General features: G+C 39.6%; 1 protein-coding gene across 4 annotated transcripts in view; it reads right to left on the reverse strand.

The window, feature by feature from the left end:
* PDGFD (platelet derived growth factor D) overlaps positions 1–25195 on the reverse strand; it is a 140975-nt gene that overhangs the window by 13988 nt on the left and 101792 nt on the right. For all 4 annotated transcript variants that reach the window (XM_063394570.1, XM_063394568.1, XM_063394569.1 and 1 more), the window contains 3 exons: positions 16133–16192; positions 10671–10872; positions 195–409 (listed from right to left, as the gene is read on the reverse strand). In XM_063394570.1, coding sequence (XP_063250640.1) covers positions 195–409; positions 10671–10872; positions 16133–16192 — 477 coding nt within the window. The remainder of the gene's footprint in view (positions 1–194; positions 410–10670; positions 10873–16132; positions 16193–25195) is intronic.

The raw sequence follows: 25195 nt of genomic DNA on the forward strand, positions 1-25195 counted from the left end.
TGGCATCCACTCAGAGGTGGCAAAAGTTCATTCCAACCTCTTCTAAGTTAACTTACTCATAAATACTGCCAACACCACTTTCTCACACATACATAGTCTATAAACAAGCAGCACACACAGCTCTGAGAAAAATCTTGAGAATCCATGGAAGCAGAAAACACCCCAAAGAAGTAACAAAGAAAGAATGAAAATACCTCATGGTATTTTTTCACTGTTTTCCCTGACACGCAGGTGCAGGATTTCCAGTTGGGGGTCCCACAGCCACAGTTCCCGCCACAGCGCTGGACAAGGAGGCAGCGCGGGAAGAAAACGACATTTGTCAGCTTCAGCTCCTCCCTTAAATTGACAGAGTAGTTCCTCGGAGTGCAGCTGTAACGCTTCACATCATCATTCAACCTGTCCAGGTCAACTGCAATGCAAAAGAAGTTTCATTAGTGAGGTTACAGCGGGACATTCCTCTGCTTTATGCTGCTCCCCAGGCAGTCAATAACTCAGAGTGATGGGGTGCTGGTTGAAAAATATGTGAACTATAGGAGTGATTTCTGAACAGATAAACATCAACCTTCCAATTTTAAATCATTACAGGTGGCCATCCAGGCTGTCATCCTTCTCCCACTGACTGCCACAGCAGAGATCACACTGACTATAAAGGTGAAGGGAAGGTTTGCAGTAAAATACTGGCCTGAAAGCTGAAGACTGGTCATTTTATTTGTTTTGCCACGCATCGCTGGATCCTTGGGCAAGAGACTGCACCTCTGCTACTCTCTTCTCTTCTCTGTTTATACCTGGCATACTTAAATGCTAAGGTTTATATTTTTATTATGGGCAAAAACAAGGCCCTTCCTGAGGTCAGTAAAGAAACATTTTTGGGGAATGATTCATTCCTTCCTTGGCAAGAGCATTTAGGACAGCCTGCATGGCTTTCTCCCTCGAGTTGCCTGTCTGTACTGTTTATGAATAGAATTCAGATAATTCATTTTTAGATAGAGAAACCAATCTAAGCAGTATTAATTTCATTTGGTAAATGTTACTATAATAGGCATACAAATAAATACAATTAAAATTAATAGACTCATTGAATGCCAGTAGTTGATTGATGTTTAAATGCCTAGTATCTGAGATCTGTCATGTAAACAAGTGGTAAAGCCAGCCATAAAAATAACTTACAGACTATCAAATGTGAGTTTAAATGCTGTTTCTAGCTTCAGCTTGTGAAGCTAAAACGAAACAAAAACCCGCTTTTATAAATATATTTTCCACAATTGTGACACAGACAAAAGTAAATTTAGTGAGTTCTATTTCTATAGAAATAGATTTCTTTTCCCTTCCAAGTCTGTCTTCTTTCTTTAGCATTCTGTCCACCAACTAAGTGTTTAAAGCTCAGTAATTCATTCGGGAGTGGGGGGATATGTGAACCTCTGTTGAGTTTGACTCCAAACAGTATTTGCTAACAGAAGCATCAACAGGAAAACAGGGATGGCTCACATCAGAACTGAGGTAACAGTCCAGTGTTTGTGAACATACCAGATTTTCAGGGCATGTTTTACAGGTCAACATAACCTCTGGTTCTGAGAACACTTATGCTTGTGCTTTAATACTAATATGTGAAAACTTACAACAAAGACACCTCATACTTTCTGTGACTCAGGCCTTGTCAACATCACTACATTAATTGTGGAAAAAGCTGATGATTTGTAAATGTCATGCACCTTTACATTTTGACCTGAAGATATTCACAAGGCTGATATGCAAGAGGCAAGGGTACATAAATGCCAGAAGTGTTATTAGAGAAAATCATAGCAGATTCACTTTCCTGACAAGGTGTTATCTCAGTCAATGGGAATTTAGCAGATAAATTGCTATTTTATAGCAATTACGATACATTCCCCCATGAAATCTCAGTGATTCTCTCCAGAGAGCTAGCATCTCTCCAAAAGAGGTATAGATCATCCTCCTGCTTGAAGCATAAAATCAATGGGACTGGTGGTATACTCATGCACTGAGAGAAAAACACACTGTGAGTGTCCTTAGCCAGGACTGCCAAATCCAGGGTTTATTGATTTCTTTGTTTTAACAGATGATATTTTCTTCTCCACTGTCATTCTTCAAAGCCACCTCTTCTCACTGTAGGCTTTCAGGCTAATTCTTGCCACAGGGAAGTGTTTCCCACACTTCTAAACATTCTCATCAGGACCTTTGCCATCAGCTTTGCTAACTGATAAAGCAAGGCACTATCTGGCTAGTATTCATTTCAGCCAACTGACATGAAAGAAAAATCTACTATAGGAAAAGGAGGGCTGAAAATTTTCTGCCTTCATCACTAATGAGATTGCTTGAGGAGAAAGCCTAGATCATCCACACTGACACTGCAGCAAGTCAGGGGAATATCTATGAGATACTCGAAAAAACAGAGAGGTCTTATTTTAGTGATGTTGAAAACATGAAAATAAGTAACCTTAAGCAGAGGAGAAAAGCGTAAATAAACAATTTAAGAGATTCACAAGTCATCCTCCATTAAAATTGATTTGGAGGTAAACACCTACACTTTTTCACTTTGCTCTAGAGAACTGCAGTGCTTCATGGGAGTAAGGTGAGCATGCAGTGTACTCTGTGAACAATGCATACTGTACTCTGGTAGCACCACACTGACACACAGAAACAGTTCCCATTCCCTAATTAAATCCTAAGCTCTAGGTAACAGTTTATTGCCCCCTAACAAAAGAACACATTTTATTCTGAACCACTCTCTCTGCTGAAAGCTTCACTATTCATTTTTCCTGTCTTTGGATTGTTTTACTGTCTGGAGCTAGTCCATTTCCTCATCCATATAACAATGAGATTTTACAGTACAGTCGGTTTCATGCATCACTTTACTGCTGTGACTAAAACGTAACCGAGCCTTGGTGTGATTGGTGTGAAATCCAGCTGCTTTACTTATCAAGGACTGAAACCACTGGAGTCCTTAATTTAATACTAGAACTAAAAGGTTCTTTAGACTGGATGCAAATAATTCCCAAGTATTATTACAGAATGTCTGCATCAGAGACAGCTTAAAAGTAAGGCAAACATAAAAGAGATGCACTGGAGCACTAAACTGGATACTTAGGGCCCAATGTTTACCACTTCCTTCCCCTAAATCCTCTGCTTAAAACCATTCTTGTTCCACATCGCTCTATGGCATGTGTTTACCTTGAAGCATTCATCGGAATATTCTGTGTTTCCATGATCTTAATCAGAGGCAGGCATTGAAATCAGAGACTGCAGCTAATGCCAGGTTTTCTTCTGTAAAAGGGAGGCCTTAAAGATTGAGGAGAAAACCTCTGGTTCTGGTCACTGATTAATTTGAAAAAGCCAGGAGGTCAGTTAGGGTTGCTTTTAACACTTTATCTGTTCCAAATTCACACATGGTCTTAACATCACCATAACTGAACCTTCTACACTTTTTTCATGCATCAGTCACAGAGCAGAGCTAAGGTTTAAGGGATGGTAGCCACCTTGCCGTGGTATTCCTATACCACACGTCAAAGCTATCTGCAAGCAAGGCAAGGAGGATTCGGACAGCTGCAGACTGGTCAGCCCATGACAAAACTAAGGGGCAAATCCATCTTGGAAGCAATGCCCAGGCACATGACAGACAAGGAGATGACTGGGAACATCCAGAATAGATTCAACAAGACCTCAGAGTTGGCTATGATGAAACATCTGTCTTGCTGGATGAGGTGAAGGAAGCAGAGGAATCTGCTGATTTCCCTGCAGCCAGATTTATGAGATATAATGGAATAGGTGGGCTACAAATTCAGAAGATAACTGGAATATCTGAGAGACTTGAGGAAAATGGTCAGCAATTCCAAATACAACTGGTAGCTGGCTAATATTTGTGTTCCCCACAGAGTAATGCTAGGGTCAATACTGCTAAAGATCTGTAGGTAAACTAGAGCATTGTAAAAGCCATCAAAGACATTCAGAGCAGTGCTGTATCTGATTGAAGCTATGGTGTGGCTGAACTTGAGTTGGAAAATTCACAAATAAGCTGGAGAGGGACTTTTTACAAGGGCAAGGGACTTTTACAAGGGCAAGGGACTTTTTACAAGGCCAAGGGACTTTTTACAAGGGCAAGGGGATATTGCTTCATGAAAAAAGGTAGGTTTACATTAAGTATTAGGAAGAAATTCTTTACTGTGAGGCTGGTGAGACACTGGAAAAGGTTGCCCAGAGAGGTTGTGGATGGCCCATCCCTGGAAGTGTTCTAGGTTGGATGCATTTTGAGCAACTTGGTCTGGTGCAAGGAGCCTCTGTCCAGGGCAAGGGCATTGGAACTAGATGATCTCTAAGGTCCCTTCCAATCCAAACCATTCTGTGATTCTATGATCTCAACAATGTAACAATGAACACTGGGATTACCAACATAATGATATCCTCACAATTATATGGTAATTACAGATGAAATATAATTTCCTAGTCATATCTTCAGCTGGTTAAACCATCTAAGTGCTCTGACATTTATGAAAGAATTCTTCTCCATACCAAATTTTGGCTAAAGTCTTTGGCTTTTAGACTTCAACAGATATGGCTGATGGTTTTGACTGTTCCACTGCACATGCTTAATGGTATCACAATAAGCAATTCATTAAATATACCTGGAAACTCGGAAGCTGTCTAAATCCTTCTCATGGGAGCTAAGAAGATCTTGCAAATTGAATTTACTGCAGATTCACAGCACCAAGACAAACCCCCTCAATACAGCAACTGTTGTTTTAGAGGAATGAAAGATCAGGATTTCAGTAGGATTATAGCTGTTTTCATGGAACAAAAGGCAAAATATATAGGCCTATTATGGACTGGCAAACCAATTATCAGCTATGGTACAGGTCAAGTAGTGAAAGCAGGCCAAACAGTTGGACACAGCTTCACTGAAATGAATGCAACAAACCAGCTCATTCCAGTGATAAATAACATACTATAAGTTTCACTAGCATTTAAAAAAAAGGGTTTAATAACAAAATCTTTCACTGCAGTGACCAACAATTACATTGTGTAACATGTGAGGGAAAATCTCTTTTGTCACTGAGAGGGAGAAGGCAGGAACGTAGATCTGAATTAGATTGTGAAATGAATGAATGAGTGTGGTTTGCATGCAACAGACAACTTGGTTCCTAACTGAAGAAGGATGGGAGAAATATCCTGGTTTTTAAGCACAGGGAATACTTTAAATTATCAGCTATTTAAGAAGATATTCCATGTACTTGGAACGTTCAAATTTGCCATGAATGAGCAAGCATTCAGCATTTGTGATGCCTGCACCCCCTGTCTGGTGCACTGAAACTTGCTGGCAGCCATCCCAGAATCTTTCAAGGAAGAGTGCATGGACGTTTGCAGTAATTTATTGGCCAATACTTGCAAGCCTCTGAGAAATAACATTGAAATTTTACCTTCTTGCTAGACCATTTTAAGAAATGACAATTAGAAACTGTTGTTAAAGGCATGGTGAAACTTGCCTGATCTTGGGAACTGATTTGGCAATGAACAGCAGAAACACTCTGTGAAGACCCATGGTCTGACCTCACTACTCCTCTTCCAGACAGCAGTGTGGTTATGCCAGCAAGTGTTTATTTATTTAACTTGTAAAGCTGTCACTGCAGACAGATGCTATTGCAAGAATGTCCCACCTGATTAATTTCCTATGATAGCCAAAGGCTTCTTGTGTACTATTTCCACAAAAGAAAATGAGCTTAGAGGCAGGGGTAGTCTTGTTAATTACCAGGATGTATCTATCTACATGTGTTCCTGCTTCCCAGGTTTATCTATGGGAAAACAAAACAAAACAAAACACTCCATTACTTTCTAAAGACAACCCCTTTCTTTGGGTACAGTCCCATGACATTTGGATTTACTTCTATGATAAGAAACAGTGAACTTGTTTTTCCTTTCTTTCTTCATTTGTACACAAAGCATTTCACAGGTGGGGGTCTTTTTTTAATTAAAAATCCTTATTCAGTGGGAAGTAAAAAATCAGAAACAACAGTGAAACATAAATGCAAACAAGTACATGGGAGAAGTTAAATAATGTTTAGTTGATGGTTGGAACTGTTTACAACAGTATCTCTCAGAAGCTCTTCTAATACTATTAACCAGATAAATTCATGCTTTCAGAAATTTAAACTAGGATGAATATGCTTCTTTGAAACATGTTTGAACTCTCCTTGTGACTTGCTAGAAAAATAGAAACCTGTTTGTGAAGAAGTTGAACATAATTGTGAAGCATGGATGTTTACTTCTTTACCTGTGTTCTTGCCGTGAACAGTATTAAATTATCCAATAGCTAGTGACATCTTTCTGTAGATGCTTAATATTTTTAATAACCAAATTACTACAACACTGAGGTCAGCAATATAAAAGGAATTTACTGCAATGTAACAGGAATAATTTTAAAGTATATACTGCAGTATGAAGTATTTACTTTAAAATACTGCAAAAGCAGTATGACCTGCTTTTTTCGAAGAGCCTAGGATGAAAATAAACCTGAATATTCGTACTGTCTGAGTTTCTAAAATGCAGCAATTGGTAGCAAAGCTTTTTATCTATATTTACAACTGCAGAGGTTATTTGAAATATCTATCATATTTTCATGTATGTTTGCACCATAGTTTATAGGTTATACAATGCCTCTCATTTCCGAATTGTGAAAATCTGAATGTGTCTTCCCCTTTTCTGTTCTGTTCTGCCAGTCTGGATTGCACTGTGATTTTACAGCCAGCTTTCACTGGAGCAGTTAACAGCAAACCTTGCTGAACATATATAGAATTAAATTTCAAATTTCATGTGGTTATTAGTGAGACACATTTCATACCAATATCTCACTTCAACAGTGAGAAATGTAATATAAGTTTCAATAGAAATGCAATTTTGATTTCAATGGAAAGAAATGCACTTAACTAAATAGAATTGCATCAGTATTGTAGAGGTGTGAGACCAGATTTTGTAGACTGAATGGAGTTACCATAAATATAGATTTAATCCACACACTCTTCGGCTTTCAGGAACTTGCAAGAGATATCCAGGCAGGGACTGATCTGTATATGCATATATTAATGTGTACAAATTAATCCTTAGGCCTGGAAAAGACCTTCAAAAAATACAACCATAAATCCAGCACTGCCATAATCATCTCTAAACCATACCCCATATGCCACATCCACACACCTTTTGAACATTTCCTGGGATGGCGACCCCACCACTTTCCCTGGGCAGTCCATTCCAATGCCTGACAACCCTTTCTGTGAAATTCTTTTCCCTAATATCCAATCTAAACCTCCCCTGTTGCGACTTGAGGCCATTTCCTCTTGTCCTGTCACCTGCAGCCTGGGAGAAGAGACCAATGCCAATCTGGCTGCCCCCTCCTTTCAGGCAGCTGTAGAGAGCAGTGAGGTCCCCCCTGAGCCTCCTTTTCTCCAGGATAAACACCCCCAGCTCCCTCAGCTACTCCTCACAGCCCTTGTGCTCCAGACCCTTCCCCAGCTCCGCTGCCCTTCTCTGGACACGCTCCAGCCCCTCAAGGTCTTTCTTGCAGTGAGGGTCAGAACTGAGCACAGCATTGGAGGAGTGGCCTCAGCAGTGCCCAGCACAGGGGGACGGTCACTGCCCTGCTCCTGCTGCCCACACCATGGCTGAGCCAGGCCAGGATGCCATCGGCCTTCTTGGCCCCCTGGGCACTCCCTGGATCATGTTCAGCTGTGCTGACCAGCACCCCAGGTCCTTTTCCACCAGGCAGCTTTGCAGACACTGCCCCCAGCCTGTAACACTGCCTGGGGTTGTTGTGACCCCAGTGCAGAATCCAGCACTTGGCCTTGTTGAACCTCATCCAGTTTGTTTCGGTCCATCAATGCAGCAATGATGGGATGAAGCAAAGATGGAGCCAGAGTCTACTTTGAAAGAACAAAAGGTTCTGGACTCAAACACAGGAAACCTATTTAAATGTTGAAAACAACTTTTTGTATGTTCTTGTTTTTTGTTCAGAGAGTGGTTCCAGAGAGATTGAGCAGCCTCCATTCATGGAGATATTTTAGAACCTGACTTGACATGGTCCTGAGCAACCTTCTATTGATGACCCTGCTTTGAGGGAGGGCATTTAAGTTCTTGAGGTGTCTTCCCACTTGATCTATTCCCCGATTCTGTGAGTTTCAGCTATGATAAAATACTGTCTTCTTATTTGCCTGACCTTAATATTGTAGATTATTAATTGGCAAATTAATTGGCAAATTTTTCACCTGTCCCTGCTATCAGAATTAGTATTCAGCAACACCACCTCTTTTAGCTCAATTTTGTGCCATGAGTATGGCACAGAGTAGTATGGGCAGAAGGTTGGATAGGAGTGAAATTATTAGTGATCAATTTATACCATTTATATGGTGTGATCTGAAAATGCTGTGAAAGATAGGCAGAGATTACATCAAATTGTTCTTACCTGCCTCAGGGCTGTTCTAACTTAGGATAACAAAAAAACCCCAAGCTGTAAGCTGAAACAGATAGGTATCTGAAATAAATTATGATATAATCTACTGCTCTCTTTGCTGCAAGGTTACCCCAGTGCCTATAAACATTCCTCAGAGATCCACATTGTGTTTAAGACACCAAGCATTTCTAATTTGAAGATTAGTTAAAGCTATTCCTTACTCCTCACATCCTCCAAGAACAAGCCTTTAATCTTGTCAGAAGTTTATGACTAAATCAAAATTTTTAATTGAAATTTTTAAAAGATTTCATTTTGGTGAGGTACTTTAGCCCAGAGAGCTGCTAACTGTCAGGGAATTTGGCCTTTAGTCTGAAAACAAAAGGAAAACTGTTACAAAATTTTTTCTTTTTCCTGTAACCAAACCACCACCACCAAAAAATCCAATTAAAATAAATCAAGTATTAAAACTATAAAACTAGAAAAATGTTTAGCTTCTTGCTACACAAGAAGCTGAATTACATTTATAATAAAAGTTGAAAATGTTATGCATCTGAATTTTCTTTGCACTATCAGATCAGACTGATGCCCATAGCCTGGATAATTAGCATCAATAAAGCATCAAATGTTGTTTTATATCTATATGGTTATTTAAATATATAAGATACTGGGCCAAATATGATCTGAGAATGAAATTATATCAGGAGAACAGGACCAGTACAGGATCCAAGATTCTAACCAACTTCTACTAAAAAGAGAACAGACCCTTCATTTCTTTTTTATACATATCTACTGGTGCCAAATCCAGCCTGGATGAATACGGCACACAAAGATCACGTTTCACACACCTCCACAGATATCACACCACTCTTGAAAGTCATACAGACACACTTGAGTGAAGTTTTTCCCCAACAATGGCTGTGATGGTTGCCTGAAATTCTGAGGTGCCAGAAGGGAATAAAGGGAGTAAAGGGTTTGGCTTTTTGCTGAATGGGTGCTCAGGGCTTTATCACATATTCCTTTGAAGTGCTGAGCCCAGAAAGTCAACCTGTCTTGGGAATTGTACACCAGTACTTGTGTCTACTAATACACTGTATGTGCCTGAGGTTATTCTCCTTGTCCTCCAAGGACAACAGCATGGGACAGCCCACAGTCCCACCATTCACCGCTTACTCTCCAGCCAAGGTGGACACATGAATGGCAGGGGGCCTCTGCCAGATCCTCTCTCCCTCCTTAGAACATGCTTAAGGTATGGGGAGATGGGATCTGAGATGTAAATAAATGGTAGATTGCACAGAATTGGAACTGTGATTTGGGAATTACAATTTTAAAGTTATAAAGAAAAGTGAATGTGAATACACAACTTGAAAATAGATGACAACAAGAGAAATCAAATAAAATTCTTCACTCCAGAGTTCTGTGAAAACTACAGCGATTGTCATCCTGAAGAATCCTAACAGACCTCCTACATCTGTACTGCACATGAAGGGCAATTTCATCCGGCCCTTCAGTGCATGGTTACCCCAGAGCAAAATTATGTCTTCTCAATAGTGTTTCTTTATCATTATGGCTTTGTACTGCCAGCTAAATGCCCCTTTGCTTTAGCATTTGGTGGATGACTTGAACTCACAGAAGGAAACAAGAAACATAACCCAGAAATGTGTGCTTTGCTCAATTACAGACAAAGATGTTAAACCATCATAATGTTCCTTGCCAACATAATGAAAAACAGTGAGATGTTCACGTCCTAAAAAAAACCAGCTGCACATACAGGTGTCTGCACCAGATGCTTCCCTAAGCACAATGTGATAAAAGTGATTATTCCTCACTCAACAGAGAACAGTCCCTAAGCAGGGTATTTAAAGAAGGATGATAACACAGGTAATTAGGAGCCCCATGCTTTACACACAAAGCAATGCTTAAGAGGGTAAAGCTGAGAACCATCTGTCTTTACATGTGGACCTGTGTTTTTATTTGTGAATTTATCATAAAAGGGGCAGTCTTCAGTCTGAGTGATTTCTCAAGTGAGATCCTACCTGAAAATTGATTAAGGATTAAACGACACATCCCTGGTTTTAACAGGCGGTACCTTGCCCTGTGACTCCAACAGGAACACAAGCACCAGAATGTAATACCTGACTGATGGACTTTCCTATGAGGAGTGAAGGAATATCCTGTCCTTGTCCCAAAGTATGCGTAAGTATGCCCCAAAGTCTATTCCTACCTTTGGATTTCCTGTCATGGTAGCTCCTGCCTCGATAATGGTGCCCACTGTCCGTGTAGAGGTTCTCGAGATCTTCTTGCCAGGAGTCCGGGTTGAAGTGTTTGAGCAGATCCTCCACCGTGTCAAAGGCGGCAATGGTCTGATCCAGCGCCTCTGCCGTGAGCGTGGAGTCAGTCACTGATGGAGAGGGATAGGATACCCCCTAAGAGTGACATACATCTCAGTGCACTTGGCATGACTTACAGCACACTTCAAACAACTGAAAACAGGTATTGACACACTTGTTCCATTATTGAGTGAAACAGTTACTTCGGGCCATCTTTTCAAGTCTTTTGGCCAGGACTTTCTTATACCTGTGTTTCCTTTTTGTAAGGAGAAGAGATACCAAGAAATTCCCAAGCAAATCCCAGCAGAGATGCAGGGAGCAAAAGCGCTGCTACTGGTGGACTGTCAGTATTTACATGCACTCCTCAAAGGGAGTGATGGTTTGCACATATACAAAAATGGAATGAAAATGTCTTTTGAAAGCACTGTGATGGCCATGGCCACAGAAATGGAGATGCCACTTCTGTTGGTTATTTAACATGAAGCAGATCAGAAACAACAGCACAGAAAGACAAATGCAAGAAGTCCACTAGACTATCTTTTTCTGCTCAATTTAAACAAATTTGGCATGGTTAGAGACTTGGAAACATGGCCCTTTATTACCCCAAATTAAATGTATTACAAAACACTGATGAATTGACATTGAACTGACCTTTTACCAAAAATACAACTTATTAAACAAACAGAAAAAAACTTGATATTTGAATCTTGAGGGTGCTAGTGGTTGAGAAGTTGGATGTGACCGGGCAAAATACTTGCAGCCAGGAAAGCCAATAATGTCCTGGGCTGCATCCAAGGCAGCGTGGGCCAGGGAGGGAATTCTGCCCCTCTGCTCTGTAGTAAGACCCCACCTGCTGTGCTGCATCCAGCTCTGGGGTCCCAGCACAGCAAGGACCTGTTGGAGTGAATCTAGAGGAGGGACATCAAGATGATTAGAGGGATGGAGGAAAGACTAAGGGAATTGTAATTGTTCAGCCTAGGGAAGAAATGGCATCAGAGTGACCTAACCGTGGCCTTCCAATGCCTGAAGGAAGCCTACAAGAAAGATGAAGAGAAACTTTTTACAAGAGCAGGTAGTGATAAGACAAGGTCAAACAGCTTTAAAATGAAAGAGGCTATGTCTGGATTAGATTTGAGGCAGAAAATCTCCCCTGTGAGGGTGGTGAGACACTGGAACAGGTTGCTGAAAGAGTCTGTGGATGTCTCGTCCCTAAGTGTTCACAGTGAGGTTGGAGAGAGCTGTGAGCAGCCTGGTACAATGAAAGGCATCCCTGCCCACTACAAGGGGATTGAAACTAGGTGATCTCTAAGGAACCTCCCAACCCAAGCCATTCTATAATACTATGATCTCAGCAATGTAACAATGAATATTTGGATGACCAGCATAGCAATATCCTCCTATTTATATCATAACACCAAATGGAATATTTATTTTCCACCAGTAAGTACCAAGTACCATTCTCTGAGTGTTCCTACTGAACTTCTGGCACAATTTGACTTCAAAAGAATGAGTGCAGCATTTTCAGTTTTATTGGAGACGACTTGGAACGTTTTTAAAATTCTTAATTTAGAATTACAATATTCACTATCCTGATATTACTTTTTCCCTTATCCAAGCACAAAGCCAAATAGTATGTAAAATACGTACAAGAAAAACTTACATTTTTTAGATTAATGCATTAATCTACTACTTTCTGAAGGACTACCATCAATTTTGTCCAACAACAGGCACAGTACAGCACACAAATTGTTTGGTCTTAAAACATTGGGGAAAACCCCCTAGAAACCTAAATTCTTTCATGAAAACCCAGCTCTGAAGTAATGCAGCAGAAATATGCCAGTAAAAACTAATGGCTTCCCAAAATATTTGTTTTGTTTCATCTCCCAAACACGTATGTTAAACTATTAATCTTTGTGATTAACTTCATTCAGTTGGGTCGTAATGGGAGGGTCAACTTATTTGAATAAATTCACTCACTTGTTTGAAGGATTGTGTCCTTCAATTCCTCCTACAATGATTTTAAAGTATATATGTATCTTTTAAAATAAAACACTCATCTTTAATGGTAAGCTATACCACAAAACTAAAAATTCTTGACATTTTCCTGCACATGTTTGCTGAAAATACAGACAGTCCAAATTATTAAAAATCAGGGAGAGAAGAAACAGCAAACATAACACTAGTGCAGTGAAGAAAGCATAGCTGCACTTTATGGCTCACCACCAACAGCCCAGGAAGTTTCAGTGGGCCCACCTGTGACTGCACTGCCTCTCTAGCACAGTGCCAAGATGGTGCAGAGGCCTGTAAAAATTCGTGACCCCTTAAAAAGGAAGGCACACCTCAAAGCCTCTCTCCTGATTTCTACGTGGCTTGGAATAGAGACTGTCAGAGATGGGAGTCCCAGCAGTAGAAAAGCTCACACCAGCACAGTGAACACAGCATTGTTATCTAAAGCAATGCCACAGGAGAGACTACGCTGCAGCCAGCGCCATGCAGTGTGCTAGCAGCTGCTGAGGTTACAAAAGGAAAAGGCACCTAAACGCTACTTTCTTACTGACGAGAGCTTGGTGGAGCTCATGGCAGTCTAGCAGGGAAAGATCAGACCCTGACTGCCTTTCAAAAGTGAGACAGGTCGTCCAAGGATGCTCAAAAACAGGAGCATAAAAATCAGGCCAAGGTGTGTGGCTTACTCAATGCAGGTGTTTTTTCCCTCACATGTTCAACTGTATATTTCATTACAGAAGTGGAGGTCAAGCTGTGCATATGCAGGGCATTTCAAACTCATACAGGCAGCTGGGAGTCCCCAGTTTCTTTTCATATAAAGGCTCCTACTCAAGAGATTTGTGCAGCTTCGTTCAAACACAGCAGAAAGCTTAACTTTTTCTCAGAGACAGCCAAATCAAGAGGAATTATTTCAACAGCTGAGATAGTCTCCTGGCAGCAACATCATGTGACAGGCCCAAAAGCAACTTCAAAGCTGCCAACCCAACTGCCTCTCTTTTGTCCTGCCAAGAATGAGGCGCTGGCTTTAGGAGAGTTTGTGCTCGCTATAATCTGACTTCTGAGATCACATCCAAAGAGGGGGCAAGAGGAAATGCAAGAAGCAATGAGGAGCCAAGATCTTCCACATTATGTACCTCCTTTGCATTTCTTAAAAGCACTGAATACATTTTTAATTTACTGGAACACAAAGGTATCTTTTTTTGGTATGTGCTCTTGCCCTTAATTTCTGTTCACTCATTCTTTTCACTTTCCTATCTCTATTGTAAGCCTGACAGGCAATTCAGTGTGCATCACAGTTTTTCTTGGTCATAAAATTACTTTACATATAATGGAAACTAATCTTATAAGGAGTTGGATTTTATTTTTTTTTTTTTCCCTGAGTTTGCAATAAGAGTAGAAGCATTTTTTTGTAACTTTCTGAGAAAAAACCCAAACAAAAAAACCAAACCAAAATATAACTGCAATATGACCTCAGACATGGAAAAAAGAATTTTCTCACTCTAAAATTTTCAGTGTTGTAATGTGTCTATATTGTAATTGAGTCTTTGGGTTACTTGTGGGTTTGAGAGAAGAAACTCAGACCTGCCATGGTACCTGAGCATCAGCAGAATTGTATGTCATCTTGTCCAAGACTGACAGGTTTGAGTTTGCCTTCTGCCTCTCAAGACCATAGCAGAATCCTTGAATATCTCTCTCCTGAAGAACTTGGATGTCCTCAGACATTTCCTTTGGTGCCTTTGTGAAAAATTGCTCAATTTCCCTGCCTTTTTTTCTCTGAGGATAAAAAGGACTTGTGGGTGCAATGTGTTGGAGAAACCATATTTTATTAGATAGGGAATGAGATGGGAAAACCAATGAAACCGAGGTTCTGCTTCTGGTTTAGCTGTAGGTTTCCATGTGACCTTGGGCATCAGCTAGCTACCTGTAATATTTCTATTGAACTTCCTTAGCTGCAACACATTAAAAACAATTTTTCAGGAAAAATAAAAGGTGCAAAACCATGCACTTGATTTTTCAGTATGAAAAGGATACTGAAAAAGGTTATTGTCTGGTATATTGTGCATTTTATGATGTTAAGGATGTTAACTAACATGGCGTTTACCACAGGCTTAGTCTCCTTTACATAGTTACCTGATGAGGGAGCCCTAGGCTTACTTTTTCAAACACCAGCCTACCATATTTTTATACAAAATATTCCATCACACTGATTTTTTTTTCCCCCAAGCCCACATTAGAATGAAAAATGAATTTGTGTCTTTTAGTTAAACTATTGTAGCATCTCCTGCTTGGCACATCCAGTAGATCTGAGCCCTGCTAACACCACTCCTCAAGACTTTCAGCACAGTTGGTTCCAGGTAATCAGTGAATCGTATCATGAAGGGCAAGTGTCATTTGCAAATTCAAGAGTAAACACAAGTGAGATTGGCTTAACAATTTCTAATTTTGGCAGCACAGAATTTTCTCTCTACTTGCTACCTTGATTGGACCCTGATCAGTAGAATTTACGCATACTTTATTTATTATATTTTATTTACGTATTTTATTTCCTTCACCAGCTGCTCCTGGCAGCTACTGTAACAAAGGTGCTATCACTAAGCTCTCTTCTATGGATGCTTCAGGCACTGGTCTCAAGTCTGCTTCAAGCCCTTACCCCCATCTCGTGTGTTCTAAGAGGAGTTAACAAGAACCATGATGGGGCGCAGAGCAGGCAGCAAAGCACAGAAGAGGACTGCCCATATTATGAATTCTCATGCTACTATGCCATTCCCCAGCAGTGGGAAATGGCAGAGAGGACAGATTTTTTGCCAATGACACAAATCAAATGTAACAAAAAGAAAATTAATTTTTTTTATTAGATTACTTGGCTTTTTTTCTTTCTTAATTTTTCTCCCAAGCTGCAATTTGCTGCTGAATATGGAGTAACTGTATCTGACTTCTGATATAATATTTTATTGGAAACACTTAAAAAAATATTCTCAGTATTGACAGTGAAAGGCCAGATCCATTTTCCTGCCAGCCTGCTTAACAGATAGTCCTCCATGTAAGTCAAGACGTTTCATGTTTAAAAATTTTAAGTTTGTATCTTGTATTTTCATACTGGCAAGATGAGTTTGAAAGCAAGAAATATTTCCCAATGGTTGTCTCACATGTTTACAACACCTAAGGTCATATCCTGAATCTTTTATCCTTAAAAACATATACTGTTTGAATCCAGTATCAATTGGATTCATCCTGGATTCATCCTCTTTCAACAGTGAATACATGGTTTCTCTGTACAGATGCCATTTCATTGAGTTGGATTCAAGCCACCCTATCAATCCATCCATGGGCAAAACAGTGAGAAATTACTTACTGAGACAGAGCTTGTGACTGACTCCCAGTTGGTTTCTGAGGCTGCATGCTGGAAATCATCCTAAGGGGAGAAACACACAGGAAAAATCACCGTTAAGGCAATATCCTAAATTAACTACAGAATCTAAAACATGTTTCAGCATTCAACATCTGCCACTTCTTCTAACTCTTTTTAATGCAAAGGTCTCTCGCCCTGTGTTACTCCTCAACAAAGCTACTTCCATTCAGGTTCCTCCCTTTTCAATGTTTATAAACTCCTTGTGAGCTTGCTTGGACAAGAATGAGTGAATATTATTATTGTTGTTTATTATTATTATCATCATCATCATCAACAACAATAACAGTAATAACAATACCAATTTGATATATGCTGCTTTGCATAGCAGGACCTAATCTGGTCAAGGACATTACATTCATCTGCCAACATAAACATTAAACAATATCTCTGTATGTCTACAATCAGAGTATTAATGCAGCTGCCAAACTGATCCGCTGGAAAGAATGTGAACATGCTACTTCCCTGGTACTACTTAGTCAAGGTGAAAAGCAGGGTAATCTAATCTATTTGAAAAGTAGTCCTAACATGACTGAACTGCGTTTGGTACTTGTGTTGAACAGTACATGATGATCACGGCACTATGTTTTGTTACATCAAAAAACCCAGCCACAGAACATTCCCATTAGCAGTGTCATTTGGACAGAGTCTCTGGGCATTTATGATTAATTTGAGCACAGGCATGGGATTATATCATCTATCTTTGGACATCTACACAGCCAGCATCTAAGCTAGTTAGTCTTATTTCCATTTACAATCAACTAAACCTGGCCTTTCTGGGGTGCAAATCATCTGATCTGTTTTAGGAGCTTTACTTGGGATGGCAGTGCACCCTGAAAATGCATTTTTTGTCTCCACTGTCTCTACAAAGGGAACCTGAGAGGCTCATCTTAGATACACATGTCAAAACTGTAGATATTGACATGTGATCACCTATATCCCAATCCACTTGTCTGATCAGTTATGAGCAATCACTACTGAAATAATGAAGAAGCCATTTCTTTAATCTTCTGGCAGCTTTACTCATTTCCAACTGGAATAACTAAACCATGAAAAATGGGAAAAAAAGGCAGCATCACAGAATGGTTATTAAACACAGACATGCAGTGAATAGATAATGATTGGCATGAATATGCAGGTAAGGAAGGAAAGGCGACTGAAGTGACAGCATACCAAGATTTTAATTTCTAATAATAGAATTTATAATGAAAAGGTTTAATGAAGATGGATCAATGCTTTGGCTCACAATTTCATACTGACTCAGTATCTGATAAGCCTTTTTTTTTTTTAAGCTGGCAACTGCAAGGGGAAATGGAAAGGAAATGGCACAGCTGATGCTAGCTAGACTTGATCCTGCACTGGACCATACATATATATATATATGCATACATTAAATTATTTCTTAGGAATGGAAAACAGAAAGTTGATCTCATAATTTGCTAATTCACCAATAAAATGTTCCTTTAGTCAAGAAGGAACAGAGGTGCTTTGGGATCCAGAATCAATATACTTGTTTTTTTAATGCTTTTCATTTGCTATAGAAAAACATTTAAATGCCTCAAAAGTCCCAAGATTGTTTATTCAATACTGTTACTGTTTCTTCTTCTTCAATATTTAAGATTAATAGACATTAAGAAATCCCATCACTAAGTGACCACTGAAGCTGCTGAAAAATTAAAATGTTAATAATTATGTGGTCATTTTCTGCTAAGAATACAGAAAAAAAACCCCACTGGTGAAATTTTCAATGCAGATTTTTTTCTTAAAAACAGTAAAGAGATTCTGCAAGCTATAATCAGGTCATACACCATTCTGAATATGCCTACCTTGGCCACATTCTCTACACATTTGGTTGCCCAGTTCTTGACAAGCCACAATTTAAATTAAATAAAAATATATTTGAAAAGTTCATGAATCCTCTGGTAAAGGCTGCCAGTTGCAAAACTTGGAAATAATTTCCGCTCTGTCATTAGCTTCCATTAAGCACTTCCAGGAAAAGAAGTGGCATTGAGTTCTAAAGCATTATTTTAGAACAGAAACAATTTGCTTCACTGAATGTTTTGAGAAGACTGTAGTGTTGTGCTCAAAGGGATGGGCCACTTGTTTTATCTAAACGTGGATATCAAAACTGTTTCTTTAGTCTGTGATTCTTTGAGTTGATTCATGCCAGGAAACCCCTCCAAAATCCTGACATAGACACGTGTACCACCTGCTTCTTGGATCTCAAACCTGATGACTGCACATTTCAACTCTGATTATATTCAATCTGCATAAACTATTCACAACTCTATGGCTTTGTTCCACCACCACTCAAGGCAGCTGCAGTCATTCTTGGCTTCTCGGCGCTTTCAACCTCCACAGTTTGGAGATTATTATTATCTATGGCTTCTGCTTGCAGCTATTCCAAATAATATCAAAGTGGTTCTCATCATTACAAAACCCTCTCCTCCTTCTCACTATTGCCCCTAGCAGAAGCTGAAGGACAAATCTATTTTCAGTGCTATCTGTTCAATTTATTCTACCTCGTTCATGTGAATTTGACTGTGATTGCTTTGGCTGTTGTATTGCTGTTGTTTCTTCATTACTTAAAACAACATTAAAACTTTTAGTTAAAACAGTTAAAAAACCACCAAAATTCTCATATCTTTTCCTACTGAATCAGGAACAACAGGGTGGTAATTTGGCCTCATCACTCTGACAACAGAGCTTCTATTTTTGTATTTGTGTCATGGTAACATAAAAACTTTACTGGAGACTTCAGCAAAGCATTGCATTAACTGTTCTACAAGCAGCAAAAATACAGGCAAAACAACAGGACTACCAATCACTACCAATCTGATGGCAGCTACACTCAGTGATGAAAAATGACTTTCAAACATCAACTTCCAAAATTACTCTTCAGCAAGACAAATTCTGAGTCAGTCCTCAGAGTTAAATATGTATGGACATTGATATATTGTTCCTGGCTCTGTTTCAGACAAAGAAAAGCTACTCTGTCCTTCACGGATGGACTTTATAGCCTGTCTCCCACCACTGATTGTCAGTAAGTGACAAGGAGTCACAGGGAATAATCCGTGTTTCACCCAGGGCTTTTGTGAGTGGAGATCGTGATGCAAAATCACAGCTGTCCATGATATATGAGACTGCAGAGCCACTATCAGGAAGGATGCCTGGGACAGGCAATAACCACCACAGGATGGGCACAGCATACTGGCAGCTTCCTCTAGTGCAAAGAAGCAGCCCTGTACCTCTATAAGTAAGATTTCCTGTCAATTCTTTTACTTAATCTGCAGGTTTCTGGGGTAATTGGATTAGATTTGGTAAAAAATTGCTTGTCTGACAAAACAACAACAAAATCTTGCTCATGAAAGTTGAGGCAATGCTCTCCACTTCAGTGAGTGGGAAAGGTTCTCAGAAGAGGTGTGATTAAGAGGAGTCCAGTCCAGGCAGCACCCCTGAGTGATGATTAGGTCCCACTGGTTCAGTAAGGTCTTCTCCTAAAGGAGCCACCTTCTCTACTGTGCTCTTCTACTCAGAAGGGAAGTGAGGGAGAAAGGGTCAAAATGCAGGCAGGTTCTTGGGGAAAGTAAGCATGAGAAAGGGGAAGAATGAAGTAAACCAAGAAAAAATTAAGACAGAGAAGCTGAAGTATTGAGCTCTGCCCATGGTCACCCCATTTGTGGTATTTAGACACTGTAACTATAAATGATCCAGAAGAAAGGCAGCTTCAAGAAATTTACAGAAGAACAGGACTAAGGGATGTACTGAGACACAGAAGATCCTGCAGAAACAAATATGAGTGAAATGGGGCATGTTCCAAGAGGTCCAGCACAGAAACAAAAATAAGCTGTGAGCTCTCCCTGGAATGTAAGAATTAGGAATGAAGGGCAATGGAAGGTCTGTGAGGAAAAATTAAAGTAAATTGCAACTTGAAGAAAAAAGAGACAAAATTATCCTAACACTTAGATTAATAAACAGAAACTCAATGGTACCCATTGTTGAACAACAGTCAACATGTATCTATTGCAATCCGAGCAATGTGCAGACAGGGAGCTGATAAGCAGATAAACTTGTATTTGTACATAGTAACAACAAAATATAATATCCTGTGAATCTTTCTGGGGTTTTTTCCCTGCCACAAGCAATAGTACCTATATTCTCACTAACAATTGAATTCACAGGTATTACATTTTCTATACAAAGTGACACATATTTCAAGCAAATAAACTCCAAACTCAGAACATGCTGTATAACAGAAAAGGTGTTATATAAGTTAGAGGCAAAAGAAAAATCATAGTTCCATTCAAAAAATGTTGTGATACATATTTAAGGTTGTACACTTCAACTGCTCAAATTTAATTTCTCGTGTAGCATTTTAGTACACTCTGATTTCTATAATAATAAGCATATTGATTTACAGTTTGAAATATCTTTTTCTTGTACCATATTTTCATTTAGTCACATTGCTGGGTTTTAATTTAGTATCAGAATGGTATTTATTAACACCTCCTAAGGATGCTGGAAGATACCTACAGCAGGCTACTAGGAAGCCAGAGGCTGCATTTTTCTTACAGTACTGGTCAGACCACTGCTCTCTTCAGCTCTGGTGACCAGACATTAAAATAAAAGTTACTGAATTTGGAAAGCGTGCAACAATGATGGTTCATAATCTGGGAATCATGCCTTGCAATGAAACTTTAAGTGCAGACCAGTGTCTTTCAAGAAGGTTAGATGTGAATTGACCTTGTCTCTCCATATAATAACCCACACTCTGCTAAAAGAGCCAATTACCAATGTCAACAAGCTCTTTTTTTTGGCAGTGCAGGCATTAACAAATCCAGGTAGCTGTAATGTGAAGGCAGCAATATCCAAACTGGAAGCATGAGCAAATTTTACCACTGATGCCAGCTATTTCTGGAACAGCTAAGAAATTAACAAATAACTTTAATCATATTGAATTTTCTTTTCTATTTTTTGATCCAGTCCCATAAAGGCAGGTCATCCATGACAACAGTATTTTAAAGTCATTAACAAAAGGTCAGACAGCCACCAAACTGTCTGATCTCAAATGTAATGGTGTGATTCTTACCCCTCAAAAAAGACAGAAATTGAGTTTCTGAAGCCCAGTTGTCACTACATATCAGTAGTTAAAACCTTATCAGCTAATTTAATACTAATGCAAGGCAACATATAAAATCCTTCTTGATTTTTTCTGACACATTTACCAGCTATAAATGCACAGGAAACATAAGATACTTAAAATTTCAGAAGTTTAAGGCTGTAATAATGACTTAGGTTAACTGCAGTTTGTTACATTTATTTATGAAAAGCTGAAGTAAAACTAAAGCAGAAGAATATATTTAATACGCTATGTTTTGTCAATACTCCTCTTCATCCTTCACCCAGCTCTGGAAATAGGCATTGCTGGGTGCATATTGGAAGAATGTCCAAGATACTGACTTTTAAATGATCTCCCTAAAAAGTCACATAATACTTGTTCAAATGAGAAAGTAGTTATGCCTTTGAAAAATCAGATGTCATCTGACACTATTATGCCTATGAGCATCCTGTTTACTACTCATACCCACAAAAAAAGTGTGCAGGACTTCATTACCATACTGTGCAAATTGTGCATTACCTTTATTTTTTCCATTTATCACAGACGCCTGTCCTCCTATCTCCATGTACAAGGGATTTGATAATAGCTAATCTGCTGCATAGTGCAGTTAAGCAATTGCAAACAAAACACAAATCAACTAACATTCATTGTAAATATTCTGCAATTCCTCCTTTGCCACTTTTATCTGAATGGCAAATTTTGATTCTGCAATTAAACACTGGGACACAAAACTTGAAAGGCTCTCCCAGTCTGTCTCTTCCAAACCCCTCAGACTGGGTGGCTGTTTCTAAGCTAAATTTATCTTTATTGCACTTATGTAAGTACCAGCTTTATTCTTTTTTTCCCCTCCAAAGTTTGCTTCCTGCAGTAATTCTGAAGAGATGTTATATCTCCTGTCAGCATCCGTTTTATTACACTGAGCAAGCCAAGCTGTCTTGGCCCTTAGTAAGAAATGTCCTCTTCTCCCCCATTGTACCTGAACTCAGTCCAAAAAAAATGTGGTTGCTTTATACCATGGAGACCAGAACTGTACAAGGTATTCCAGAAAAGATGCAACTACAACCTCATTGGTCATGTGCCTAGTACACTGAGAAATTTTCTTTGCCCCTCTTCACTAACCAGTGATATGTCATTTAACAGCAAATAATTTTGCTATTAATCTCTACATGAGTGACCTCTTTGCTAATTTTTGGGCTGCTCCATTTCACTGCAAATCAGTTCTGTGCTGCTCAAGGTCATCCAGCTTGCCTCTCTGATATTCTGATTTTTCCATTCATGAGCAACGCACTTCAGCACTGTGTGTGCTGCAAAAACCATTAAAATGCTACTCTGCAGGTTGTACCCTGGTCCCTAAAACATCCCAAAAATAAAACTGACCATAAGATCAACCTTTTAGAAACTGCTATCAGCAAACTGTCCCTGGCTGGATACTCCCTTCCATATTACAGGACACTGCCTGCCCTCTGACTGCCACGTGCCAGAGGCACAAGGGACTGTGCCCTGTGTGACACTGGGTGAGATGCTCCTCTGAAGTCCAATTACATTTGCTAGACAGCATTTCCTTCTGTTCCAGGCTATCCTTCAGACTGGAATGAGTTTCTTTGATAAAGAGATGTGGAGGGTTTTTTTTCTAGTTTCCTGCATCCTTAGCCACCTATTTTGGTGACAAGTGCCCTGTAAGCATTCTGGGTCAGACTTATGAGTGTGAAGGTGCCCTGGCCACTCTGCCTCCATTGATGCCATAGGCTGCCACTGCATTCACTGTCTCCATGTAAGCCCTGGCTCACCTTACTGCAATCCAGGGATGCAGTCCAGGAGCATTACACTCACACTGCATCTGCTCCTCCCTTTCTTCCATTCCCACATAAAGGAGACCTGCTCTCAGAAGTGACTCTTGGTGCCTTATGGTCTGCAGTGCCCACCTTTTAGCAGTGACAGTGGAGCGATCTGAAGGCAACTGGGCTCCTTGCTCACCTTGGGTCTGTGTCTAAGCACACCTGGGCCAGGGTGGCATCCCATTTGGCAGGGCTTGCTGCTCCCCCTGTGATGCCCCATGCTGGCTCTGCCAGGGCAGTGGGAAGCAAACATCGAGAGGGGTCCTGATCAGGGCAATGCTGCACATCAGAGTGGGAAATGAGCTTGGGATGAGTGATCCCATGAGCAATAAACTTGCTGCCAAGCCAGTATCTAGTGCCCTTGTGAGGACTTTGGTGAACTTCTGCCATGCTGATTGGCAGGGTTTTGGAAGCAGCCTCCCTGGTAATAGGTGACTCTGCCCTGAGCAAAACTGAAAAGCTGATACTTCGCTTGCCCGGTAGTGTCCAGGTGGGCAAAAAATTCTTTCAGAGTTAACAGACGGCAGTGACAGCTGGTTATTTCAGGTCCTCCTTCTTGGTGTGACTCATACCAAATGGGAATGTACTGAAAGGCCCCAGTACTGGGAATAGAAGGAAAAATATTAATGACAGAAAACCTCCTAGGAGCAAGCTATTAATTTTCTGACTTCTTTCCACTTGGGTTTATACGTATTTTTAATAGATTTAAACACGGTCCATAATCAGAGAAAAATAATCATTAACAAATACTGTGTAATTTCATTTAATAGTCCAAGTTTTCCATTGTTCTACCAGGAGGACCTGCTAAGTGCTTGGACATGCACACTTACATTTTCAGACATAATTTGGGAGAAACATGGAAGCAATAATAATAATAATAATAACGAAAAACTCTAATGGAGCTAAGCAAATTTAATTCTAAAGCTGGAAAACAATGTAGAAGGATACTGGTAAGGGACATTAGCTATCCTAGCAGCAATCCCAGCCTATTGATTTTTTGTGAAGGATCCATTTGTTTTTGAGCTCTCTGTCAGAGGATGATGCTTAATTCTGCAGTAAGCATGCAGAAGGAGCATGTGTTATGTTTCACAGATAATGCAAAACAAAGCATTTGTTCACCCTCCTGCTTTGACTGGAAGGCATTGCATTTTCTAGGACAACAAAAAAGGACTGCCATCCGAGCTTTCTAATATGTTCAATAATCATAAAAATAGTGAGAAAACCTAATCTTTGAAGAAAAAAAGAACCATTTTCTCTTAGCTTTTCCAGGGTTTTGATATGATCAAAAGCAGCCAATTTACTGCACACAACACAGGATACTGCTTACTGGGGATGTTTTTTAACTTGAGTTTTATCACAGAGCTAAATTAAAGAAAAAATTGAACTATTCCAACTGAACTTCCAGATCCAGTCTATTCCTCAGAAACACCACTGCTGTTAAAGCTAAATACAAGTACTTTAGGAGCACTTACGCTTATCATTTCTCTTATGCATAATTTTACAAATATCCATTGTAAGGGACTCTATGAGTAAAGACGAGGTAAAAAAAACCCTTACATTTGCCACCTTTTGCAAAGAATCTAACTAAATGGTGTTATCAGTTTTGTGATCAGCTTACCAAAAAATGGCCTTGAAAATCCTTTTAAACACAAAACTGAGACCATAATCTCAGGACCAGGAGGGTGTGTACAATTAGTGTGTGACACATTTTATTTGAATTCTAATTAAATATAAGCATAACCAAATAGACCAAGGATGGCTGTAAAATTACAACAGACTAAATATTTTGAAGCTATGAAAATCCACACAAACAGTTTAATTCAGTTTCATACTAATGACCTGGAAAATGTCACAGAAAATTGAAACTGGCAAAAAAATAAAAAGAATTTGTAAACATTATTTAATACAAAGAAATGTGGTAGGATTAGGAGGTCAAAAGCAGTGACAGGTAAGAAAAACAAGTTTTCACTTTAAAGAATGTAAGTAGAGAAAAAGATACAAGCCGTAAACTGTATTTGATGGCACACATGAACTCAGAAAGGAACTGGTGCCAAG

Source organism: Prinia subflava, chromosome 3 (assembly GCF_021018805.1).
Source record: "Prinia subflava isolate CZ2003 ecotype Zambia chromosome 3, Cam_Psub_1.2, whole genome shotgun sequence".
NCBI lineage: Eukaryota > Metazoa > Chordata > Aves > Passeriformes > Cisticolidae > Prinia > Prinia subflava.